Genomic DNA, 11522 nt, shown 5'->3' on the forward strand with positions numbered 1-11522 from the left:
GGGGAAAATAAAAACCTATTAGGCTTTCCTGCACTCAAACATCCAAGGGAAATAAGCACAAGGCAGAACAACAATTAAAACATGCAAGGGAAATAAACGAAATGTAGAGTAAAAATAAAAACATTTCCTCGCCAGTACACACACATTGAAGTGTAACTCCCTGGGCGAATGTCAAATGTGGGGCCCTGAGCCGTATGGGTAGATTTTATATATGACACCATGTCACGCTAACCGGATCGTCCGCCTCTAATGCTTAAGGCCTATTTTGTTACTTATAATCTCACACAAAAGAACTGTACTATTGTCCTTTTAACTACATAAATTTGAAATATTCTCCACCTTAGCTTCTGGATCTGATACGTCCACAAAACGCTACGTATAAGACATCTACTCTTTGTGGCTAACATCAAGTGTGCAGTCAAGGATGACGGGAAAATATGCTCGTTTTGAATCTTATATCCGAGTTACTGGTCTTGAGCCTCGGCGTTCTTAATTCGTCGAAGATGTTCTTTTTGGGTCGAATTTGTCAAGCATCTCAACAGAGCCTAAAAACTGACCGTTGTTTGGTGCATTAAGCTGCTGTGTTCTCCCACGAAATGCGCTGTTTTTTTTATTGTTGTTGCTGTTGTTTTTTTTTATTATTATTTTGGTCAAGGTACTGAACAATCGCTAGAGTTCTTGCTAAGACTGTTCACCAACGTAGTTTTTTTTTTCTAATTTGTTCCATCATCAAGTTATCCATTGCACTACCAATGGACATTCTTAGAGCTTAATCCAATCACGATGACACATACTTACAAGTATGGATGGCTGCATGGCCGTGCGGTATGCGCGCTGGACTGTTGTTCGGTCGTCTCGATGGTCCTGGGTTCATACTCTTCCCGCTGCCATCCCCCGTCGTCCTGCGGGAGATTTGGACTATGAAGTAAAATATCTTCAACTCTGAAGGAGCATCCAAAACATTTAATACATTTTACAAACATTTCCAGAAACCCAGTGCTGCTAAATTTTATTACCAAAATGTTTCCAGTCGCAGCAGCTTTTGTTTGCCAATTGTCTTCCAGTAGCTAGCTATCGTGCCAAACAACTTACTAGAAAAAGAAAATTGTGCCTTAAGTCTTTGGTATAAAAACAAAGTGTACGATAGGAGCTACAGTGGTCTATTGACTTTCGCAATACATCATCGTCAAACTTTCTGTATGCCGATTGGCCGAAATAACTATATGAGCTAGGCCACAGTACCAGACAAGGAAACCTTCTCACACTCCTAAGTCCCTTTTTCTCTATGGCTGACTAAAGTAACAGTATATTTACTAATTACTAAATATGTACCAATTCTTTTTATACTGTAATGCGACATAAAAGTACTGTATGACTCTTTATTTACGAAATAAACGATTTTGATTGGTTGCTTCCGGCTACGTGTTTGTTTGTTTTTTTCTTTTGCCTATGAGAAGTGTTAAACAGTGAAAGCCACTTGAACAGTACAGGCCATGAGATGCTGTCTTTACCGAAACAGAACGGTATTTCCAAACCAAAAATGTCGATCTTACATGGTAATCGGTATCAGAAAATATTGAGCAACAAGTCTTAGTTCATGAGAAATGGTCTGGTTTTCGAAGCTGACGGTGACAAAGGAATTTCTTATCGCGGGGCCCCCCTAAGGCGCTGGGCCTGGGACGGTTGCCCCACTTGCCACCCCCCTAAGACCGCTACTGGTAACTGGCATATACAAATGCTCACAGATAGACCATAGACTTTTACGTTTTGGAGAAGCACCATTTGTTGGCCTCCTTCAGTCGTATGAACGGCTATGTTTCATCTCGAAGAACACTTTGTCATGTGACTGTGGAACCCTATTTTAAAAATATAGGCTACAACGGACAATGTATTTAAATTGATTAACAAGGGGATCACTGCGCGATCAAGGAATCGTCGCTATCAACATATCAAATCGATCCAAATCAAAACATGGGATGCCGATTGTCAAGCCTACGTGCTTTGAGCAGCCACCAAGCGTGATAATTCTCACATTTTTTAGTCTCATACAATGCGGCAAGTGTAGACTAAGCAGGGTTTGTTTAAGGTGAGGATCGATTTTCTGCAGGATCGATACCACATGGCATGAAATGAAAAGAAAAAGTAATCAGTATTGTTGATCCATTGATTGCACGCATCAATAAACAGGAAACATTACAGTGATTTTTTTAACAACTCTCTGCCATATTTGTCTTAAAATCTATTCATTCTATTTCTTTGTACAGGAGGATTCGTAGTAGATTTAAAAAGAAAAATATTATTTAACAAGAAAAACATTAAAGATAGGCTATTTTTTTTTAAAAAGACATTAACTCCTTTACACAACTCACAGAGTTATTGTTTTTCTCTTAATGACTAATGAATGTTTGATTAAAAAAAACAATGGAACATTTTTTACCCCGCCATCAATTGTTAAATTTATAAGAAAAACGTTAGATCCATTTTTGAGATCTGTGTTCATGTTCCACCCTCCACAAAGTTGTGAATTGTAAAAACGCATGCATTTTAGATAAGTCGGTCTATATTACAGGGCATGTCATACGATATCTTGTTAAACTATTCATGTCCTTTTGCCTGTTGGCTTCTCTATATATTCTTGTTTTTTGTGTGTCTTGTGTGACTTTAGAGCCTGCTCCACATCTCTTACCATAGCCTCCGGATATTATCGTGACTTGGGAGTGGCCGGAAATCATACCGCTTTACAGTCTACACAATATTTTGGAAAAAAAAAAGCTTCCTTCATTTATTTACTACGCTATAATGCAAGCGTACCATACAAATAGGTTCAGCGACAAACTTAGATTCTGAACATTTCTTAGACCAGCATCATACGCTCTGAGTAGACACGTAGGCCTACTTCACTCGGAATATACTTGGTCTTCCTTAACTGTTTTCATCACCAATCGAAGGGAATCATGTAAAAAAAAATGTATGTGTGGGGGTTAAAGCAAGCATATATATATATATATATATATATGTGTATATATCGAGTGCATGCGTAATACAAAGTTCAGTTAACCATGAAATTGAATTAGAGTTATGTACGTGGTCAGAAAAAAAAAGTTAATCAGCTCTATTCTTTGATTGACATGTACATATTCTAACCAAGGGGGGAAAATCGAACCTTTACTGCTTTGCGGAACTACAGAGAGAGAACTAAAGAGAGAGAGAGAGAAAGAAAGGTTAAAGAGAGAGGGAGAAGTGTAGACCTCTGACTTCTATAACCGTAATACCTTCCCATACTTCAATGCTGCCATTGTTCTTTGGATTAGCGCCCCTTAAGTGTAGATTGCGTGCCATGAGACGTGCTCCAATCACGCAGACTTCTTGTGTTAGTCTCACAAATCTTAAAGATTAGGACACTGTCTGGTTCCCTGGACCAGCCAATGCAGTTCAAGTACATGTACATACACAGAGAGCGTTTCAAGATAATCGAATGAATAATAGAAGTGTTACGTACTTGTTTTTCAAGCGCCCAGATATATAAAGAGAAATCAACTAACAATTTATAGGCTAGAGTGAACAGCCGCTGTGTAGGCTGATATATAAAGAAACAATAAATTATTAATTGCACATTGTGTAATAAATCAATGCCGTCTATTATTGTAATAATGAGATACATAAGTGTGAAGAGAGGTTTCAAGTGACCCTAACAGAATGTAGGCATACTGGCATTGAATTAAGAGAGGCGGTGCAAAAGGGCACATGCTGTTTTGGTCAATGATAATCAATGAAATGTTCCTTTAAAAATATATTTAAGATAACATCATACTAATGGTACAAACTTAATTCAGCTTGACTACCACTGTCCACTTCAGTAGACACTATAACTACTATAACAATAATGATATAGATGCAAACAAAATACCGTACAACATATTTACATAATCTCAATGAAATAAGCCTTACAAAACAGGCCCACTTTGATTTACTAAATAGATGTATTTGTACAAAGCTTCTATCAACTCACTCTGTCTGGTACAAATCTTGTACACGTTATTTCTCTCACTTCCTGATTTCAAATCAAGTTGAAACTTTGCACAATTATTCAATGTTGAAGACAATACATGAATCAATCAAAAAATTAATTAATTTTCTCATTTATCAAAAAGGGGAAAACATTGTGCAGCACTGCGAGGTATGGCAGCTATTGTGTGATTCATTCTCTCTTATATCAGCTTTGTTTTTGTTTTTTTATTATTTGTTTCATCTTTTATCACCAGTGGTACAATACATTTGCATAAGAAAGTCTAATAAGTATAAGATTTTGTGACAGTACAAACAAAGAAAAAGGGGGGGGGGGAGGCGGGGGATCTAAAAATGTTAGTATTCTTAGTTTGACTCACTAAAGATTAGGAGACAGAATTGTTTCTGTACTAGGATTTAAGTCTGAAATTTAAATAACCTAAAGATTGGGATCTGACCCATCTTAATTATTTTTAGATAAAGTAAAGCTCCCCTTTCAGACCCATGGGGCAGATGATGTAAAGGTAATCTGTTTCTGTGCACATTGTAAAAGGAATTACATAAAATTTAAATGGAGAAAGATTGGCAAAAGATCACGTGTGGTGCCCAAACAGTTGTACAGAATAAAAGACAGGTGATGCTGAAGATGGTGGTAAAATAATTTAAAAGCTTTAGCATCCATAATAAATAAAATTACATACCTTATTCCCAGAATGCCCTCTACTTAAAGCAGACGCAGCATGATAGTTTGGGGAGCTTTTTCTTGATCCATGGGCTGATTTTTCTCGATTTGCAAGTCTTTTTTCATTTACATTGTCCACAGAAGTTTTATTCATCAACCTTGTATCATGTGGACTATTCTTATTAACAAATCTGTCATTAGTTTCCTGTGGTTGCACTGGTGGTTCTTCTTCCTCAATCAAGGCCCCCAGATCTGAGATCATGTGGGCAGGAGCTGTACTGATATTCCGAACATGCTGCTTGGCCTGCTGGTCACTTATGGAAGACTGGTCATGAGAAGGCTCTTTGTCCATTTTAGTCATTTGTTCTACTACTGCTAGAAAATCTCTGCATTGAAAAAAAGAAAAAGAAAGTTAAATAAAAACTTTAACTATATATTATGAGCATAGCTTACTCAAAAGTATGGCATTTTAAATATGAGTGAGATTCTTTGTTAGTATTTAGAATCATTTTCTATAATGGACAAGCGTCACATGCAAGCTGCTATAGAAAATGCATTATGCTATTTATTTCGAACAGTTTATGTCTTAGGTATAAGTATTTTGTATAATGCAAGGTTTTGAGACTATGCATATTTTAATATGTAAATATGGGTCTGTCTTAGACATTATAATAGTCCCTTACAAATATATTCTTATTGATTTAACAATTGAATTATTTTGAAAATTAAAATAAAAACTTTATTAGACTTTTACTCAACATTAGATTAAGATTAAGTAAAAAACAAGTCTTTTTCATAGTTCAGAAAAAACTATTAATTGTCTTCACAGAAAGATTACTAACAAACACTTTACAGGTCACATAATCTAAAAAAAAAACAATTAACTGTTATGAATTCAATAACAAATTCAGTGGCGTCACTAGGGGGTGCGGTCCACACCGGGTGACACCTGTTAAGGGGGTGACACCCAAGTGAAAAAAAATCTCTTTTGGAATAACTGACAATTAAAAAAAAGTAAGTGTCAGTGGCTAAATATTAAAACAAATTATTCGCCATTGATAAATAGATCAATGATTTGATTTCTAACAATGTTTTTTATCAAATCTATTGAAATAGTAACTAGCATCATAATATCAGGATGCAAACCAATTGTCACTGTTTAACAAATGACGACATTCTTCAGCTATAAAATAATATTGAAATCTCACATTTAATTAATATAAATTTTGTAGAATTGGAAAGTAAATAAGTGGTTATTGAGATTTCTGAAGATGATGATGTAATTTCAGATGTTGAATGTAATAGAAACTCTAGCCAAGATGAAGGAAATGTTACAATGAATCAGTTGAATGATATAGACTTCAATATTTTAAGGATAGTTTCTTCTAGTCGTGTGCAAATTTCACATGAATTGGACAGAAAATTATCCAGTGCAAAAGGAAAAGTACGCCAGTTGTTAAAATAATGATTCTGATGCTTCCTATTGGGGATGATTTAGTCACTAAATAGCAAAAGATTGTATGTTTTTTTGTTGTCAACTATTTTCAACTAATTCTATAGAAATGAAAAAAAAAATTAATTAAATAAGTGTTTGAAATAAAGTCTGAAATTGGAATATCAAAAGACGTACGAAAAATTGTCATCAGGATTGGAAAATCGGAAAACAAGGTATCCGATTACTATTACAATAGACAAGGAAGTTGCTGCTATGATTGATGTAAAGAAGAAACACAATGGAAGAATATATTGCATGGACTGTTTCTATAAAATTAGAATATTTGACATTTTGTTACCATATTAATGACGAGTCTTTATTGAATATATAATTTTCATAAGATAAAACCCATAACTTAAAGTTATCTATAATGTTGAAAAGTTTATAAATATTTTAGAAAATCACGTAAAAGATATACTTATAAGAGTCAAACACATTTGTATTTTGTTTGATAGCTCTCCTGACATAATAAAAAAAGCTGATGAGATCTACTTAATATCTTAAAATGACTAGAAAGGAGTGAGTGAAGCTTAAGATCTATTGCCAGATATCTTTTATTTTACCAACCTTTGCTTTTTTTTTTTTTTGAGGAGAAGATGTAATAGAAGGCCAAAGTTAAATAAGAGTAGGCCTACCTTTAAACTACTAATAAAGCGGTGGCTAATTCAACTTTGTCTTTACCAAAAGCATAACACGTTCGACAAAAGAAACAGACGACACTTTCACAACTGGCAAATTTATTTAAAATGAAATCATTAAAGAGATTGAAGTGATTGATATGTTTTCAAGTTTGAAATCGAGAAAAGAAAAACATTGTAATTTACATAAGGTTGCATTATTGAAAATTTAACTATAGATAAATTGTAATAAGTGAATTTTTAAATTTAATTGACACTCATTTTATAGTTGTTTAACAAACAATTAATGTAGTTAATTATAAAGTGTACGTGTGTATGATGGCTGAACAAAAAAAAAACATGAATTTTTTTATTTCTTGGGGGGGGGGGGGGTTGGGCTGACACCCTGAGTTGACCACACAGGTGACACCCTACCTTGAGATGCCACTGAACATAATCATGCACATTTGCACAATGTTGATGGGTTGATATATACAACATGTTAGAATTATATTTTAAAAAATAACTTGTATTAGTCAGCATTAATTAAAAAAAAACATGTTGTTGATTATGGGCTGATACATAAGACGTTGGAATTAATTATTGCTGATCTAGAAACAATCTTAATTGCAATTGTAGATTGACAAAATGTTTTTTTCTCTTGAAATATAAAAAAAAAAAAAAATTTAATTATAAGTCATGTATTTTATGGTTATACCAAACATAAATAACATTACAGAATATAAATAAAGCTAATTAACATTACTGAATATAAATAAATCTTAAATTGATTTTGATATAAAATTAAATAGTTTGCCCTATATTTATAATCCACTGTCAGTATTAGATCTATAACAAATCCATAGTAGTAACAATGAATATGAATGATAATAAAACAAACTCCTAATCTTCGTGCTTACCAATAATAGATCTAGATGTAGGCCTAAATCAAATTTAAAAGGAATGGGAAAAGACTATTTGAGGGAAGGATTATGAGGTTTCGATTCCAGAGATGTATTTAATCTAGGCTTGAGACATTTAAATATAATAAAATGTGTTATGTATTTAATTAAACTGTTGAACTAAGACTTCACGCCACAGAGTTAAAGTATCTATAAAGTTTATTTATTGAACTACCTACACTATTCACTAAGCCTATATATAAGTATTACCCTTAATATATAGTTAGGTAATTTGATAATCATTGTATTGCAATAAGACTATTATTGTTAGATACAGCTTTATTAGCTATGACTATTTTAGTGACGAAATTGAGCCTTATATTTAATCTTTTTCTTTTTTAAATTATTAAAAAAATTAATTAATTTTAAACAAAAAATGCCATAACTTTTTATAATAACCTTTTGAGATAGACTATATAGTATATTAATGAAATACTTCAAATACCTATTATCTAGATCTATCATTATAACGCCATATATAATTATATATTATAATTATTGATATATTAATTACCTTATTATTAATAATATTCTATATTGCAATAGCTCACACTCACAGCTGTGAAAAGAAATAAATATATGATGGTAATCTACCTATTAGTAAATTTAGTAGGCTACTACAAGCATTATCAATATAGATTTATTTCTAGACATTCTAGATATACAACTAGATTCTAAGATCCCGAGCTAAATCTAATTATAGATCTAATCTAGATCTCTATAATCTAATTATAAAATAATAATAAATAGCGTTGAAAGTGATATCGAATGGCCGTTGCTAAGGAAGCTTTTAACCTTTAAATATTTTTACCTGTATTTTAAATAATAATAATTTAAAGAATTTAAAAGAAGCACTGCAGTTAAATAGAGCTGGTCACTAAATCTAGAATTTAATTTAAAAAACAATAACTTACCTTAGAAAAATTTGTTTTCAAACTTTTGTACTCATATCATTAATAATTCAATCTAGATTTAGAAACTAGATTTATCCTGTCCGAAGTTGATAAGTTGCCACAGGATGTAGATCTAGGTCGAGAGTGGTTTTTTACTAATTCGCATTTCTTCTCCGCTTCATTTTTAGCGACCCCCGAAAGGGGAAAAGACGCTATTAGTTTTGTGTGAAATGTCTGTCCGTCCTTCCGTCCGTCCCGTTTAGATCTCGTAAACTAGAAAAGATAGTGAAAATCCGACATCATAATATTTTAGACCATTCAAAGTTCTGATGCAACGGCTACTTTTTTTTTCTTTTCTGAAAGCGAAAAATCTAATTTTTAAAATCACTTAAATTATGCAAGCAGTTTTTTCATAAAAATACACCACTTTTACAACTATTCACTATTTATAGTAACAAACACTGGAGGCTCTTTATTAGGGTAGATTGCAATATACCATATTTTTAACACATTTATGATAACGGTTTTAGATTTTTTGTCTTTTTTTTTTTGACATTTTTATTGCTAAGTTATGTAAGTTCTGTCATATAATTACTACATTTACAAAAAAAAAATGTTTACTTTATTTAAAGAGAAAAAAATCTATATAGTATGCATATAAGTTAAACATAATTTAAAACAACAATTAATAAGAAGGTTTTTTTTTTGTTTTTTTTTTTATTATCGCGTAAACTACAGCGTTACACTTATACTACTATTGAACACCTGAAAGGAATTTTTTTTAACGGAAATTTTTTTTTCTTTAGGAAAAAGAGATTGACCCGTTACAAAACATTGATATCAATTAGATATACATTATAATTAAGACATCAGGTAGGTCAGGCTCACACAAAACTTCACATTCACTTTCACCTATCGTTTGGTCTGCTAGACCGCTGGGGCACCACACAAGATCTGTCAATCTACTTTCTTCATTCTTCTCTGTCATTTGTTTTCGATAGAATATCATTCTGATGTATTTGCTGAATCTATTGAAACTTGCCTTTTTTTTTTTACTTGCCTGGGTGGACCACTTCTTATGTTTCCACACAAACTGTCTTTGTAACCTTGTTTCAAGAGTTTTTATTTCGAGATGAGGTAAATAGAAGATAGATCTTTCTTTATTAGCAGGCCAGGGATACTGGGGTAGACTGGCTATAGGCTATAGGCTGCCAATGAGATCTCAGGCAAAACCCCAATGGGCCGGCCCCGTCCTCTAATGTTTGTTTTGAATGATATAGTTGAGCCTACGAAATATCTAATATTTTCTTGTAAAAGGGTGCCAAGGACAGCGAGACTCGCTTAACCCTTTGTAATCTTTATATATAGTTTGTACAGTGTACGTAATACTAGACTAACACATGGGCATTATGGATAGAATAGTCAAACTATAATGCCATACGTTATGAAGTGTAGTGCATGATACCCCTGTAGCAGGGGCGGACTGAGTTTCAAAATCGGCCCAGGCATTTCTTAATTTTACAATCCGGCCCATAAATTGTATATAGCGTAATGATATAAGATAAGATAATATAGATCAACTGCCTTCACTTTTCCCCCAACTAATGACAGGTACCAATTAGAGCTGTGGATCCCAAAATTAAAAACCACAGTCTTCACCAGGATTCGAAGCGCTTTACCACTCAACCACCGCAATCCTTTGTCTACGGATGTAGACTATTACATTATTTCGGAAAAATGCGTTCGATTAAATTAGTATTACATTGTAAAAGATTTTTTGAACACGACGCTCTAAAGTCACTTTTGTAAGAGAATATTATAGAACCTCAATTTAATACGTGTCATATAATGACATCCTTGAGGTCCGTTTCGGGTGCCGCCCACCGGGCATTTGCTCGAACGCTCAATATATAGCCAGTCCGCCCCTGCCATGTAGTAGGCCTATTGTTAATGAATTGCATTGTACAATTACATATAACTAAATGTTTTGATATAGAAATAGATTGGTGTATTCAGTTATCAATGCACTATCGAACTTTAGGCTATATATGTGGAAAGCTACGAATTGATGCTCACTATAATTTGTTTATTAACTATTGATAATTAATTAATTTGTTTGGTATCTCGAACAAGGGAAAGTAATTGTACTTGACTGAAGTGGTGGTAGGCCTATAAGCTAAATTAGGTCGCCGCTCCCAATCGAAACAAACAATACAATATTCTCTAGTCATAAGTACCTCACTAGCAGAGTGGTTAGCATGTCGAGCCGAGGAGGCGTGTTTATGTTTTTCTTCTTTTAAATATTCAGTGCACCTTTGCCCACTGGTATGTAGGTTGAGTGTGAGTCTCAAATGCCCTGCATTTGTCCTCGTAGCCTTCTTCGCACAGTATTTTTTTTGCCAGAAGTTCTTTCCCCTTCAATGAAGCAAAACTTTCACATTTATAGTGAAAGGAGGAGAAGGTAAAATGAAAGATTTCGATGTTGTATCAAACTTAAACCAACGAGGTCGAGGCTTTATGGGCAGCGAGATACAGAAGACATGAAAACTTTCATGAGTTTTGAAAGACGAGATAAAAGAACAGTTGAAATATATCAGCAAGCCAAACGTGGAATATCATGGTAGTAGACTATATAAAGGTGGAAGTCTGTATAGAAGCGCAGGTCAAGTAAAAAGCATAGGTCATGAGAAATGTGAAGGTCAATAATAATAATAATAATCTGTATTATCCATAAGGCAATTTGTCTTACAATTTGTGCATTACACCAAACAAAACATTATAGGCCTAACTATAGAAAACCAAAATATACGTTCACATCAGACTCACTTATATTTTACATGTGAAAAGTTTATATCAGATAGTTTCTAT

At 33.4% G+C, this 11522-nt stretch overlaps 1 protein-coding gene across 3 annotated transcripts in view; it reads right to left on the reverse strand.

Annotated features, from left to right (window-relative positions):
- LOC106067905 (leucine-rich repeat-containing protein 74B-like) overlaps nucleotides 1-8905 on the reverse strand; it is a 38535-nt gene extending 29630 nt beyond the window's left edge. The window contains exons 1-3 of one of the 3 annotated variants that reach the window (XM_056005476.1): nucleotides 8676-8902; nucleotides 8276-8320; nucleotides 4707-5073 (exon numbers count right to left, since the gene is read on the reverse strand). In XM_056005476.1, the coding sequence (XP_055861451.1) occupies nucleotides 4707-5048 (342 nt within the window). In that variant the 5' untranslated portion in view covers nucleotides 5049-5073; nucleotides 8276-8320; nucleotides 8676-8902. Of the gene's footprint in view, nucleotides 1-4706; nucleotides 5074-8275; nucleotides 8321-8675 lie in introns of all 3 variants that reach the window. The other 2 variants (XM_056005477.1, XM_056005475.1) reach the window with 2 other exon arrangements.
- Between the last annotated feature and the right edge of the window lie 2617 nt (nucleotides 8906-11522).

This window comes from Biomphalaria glabrata, chromosome 12 (genome assembly GCF_947242115.1).
Source record: "Biomphalaria glabrata chromosome 12, xgBioGlab47.1, whole genome shotgun sequence".
Lineage (NCBI taxonomy): Eukaryota > Metazoa > Mollusca > Gastropoda > Planorbidae > Biomphalaria > Biomphalaria glabrata.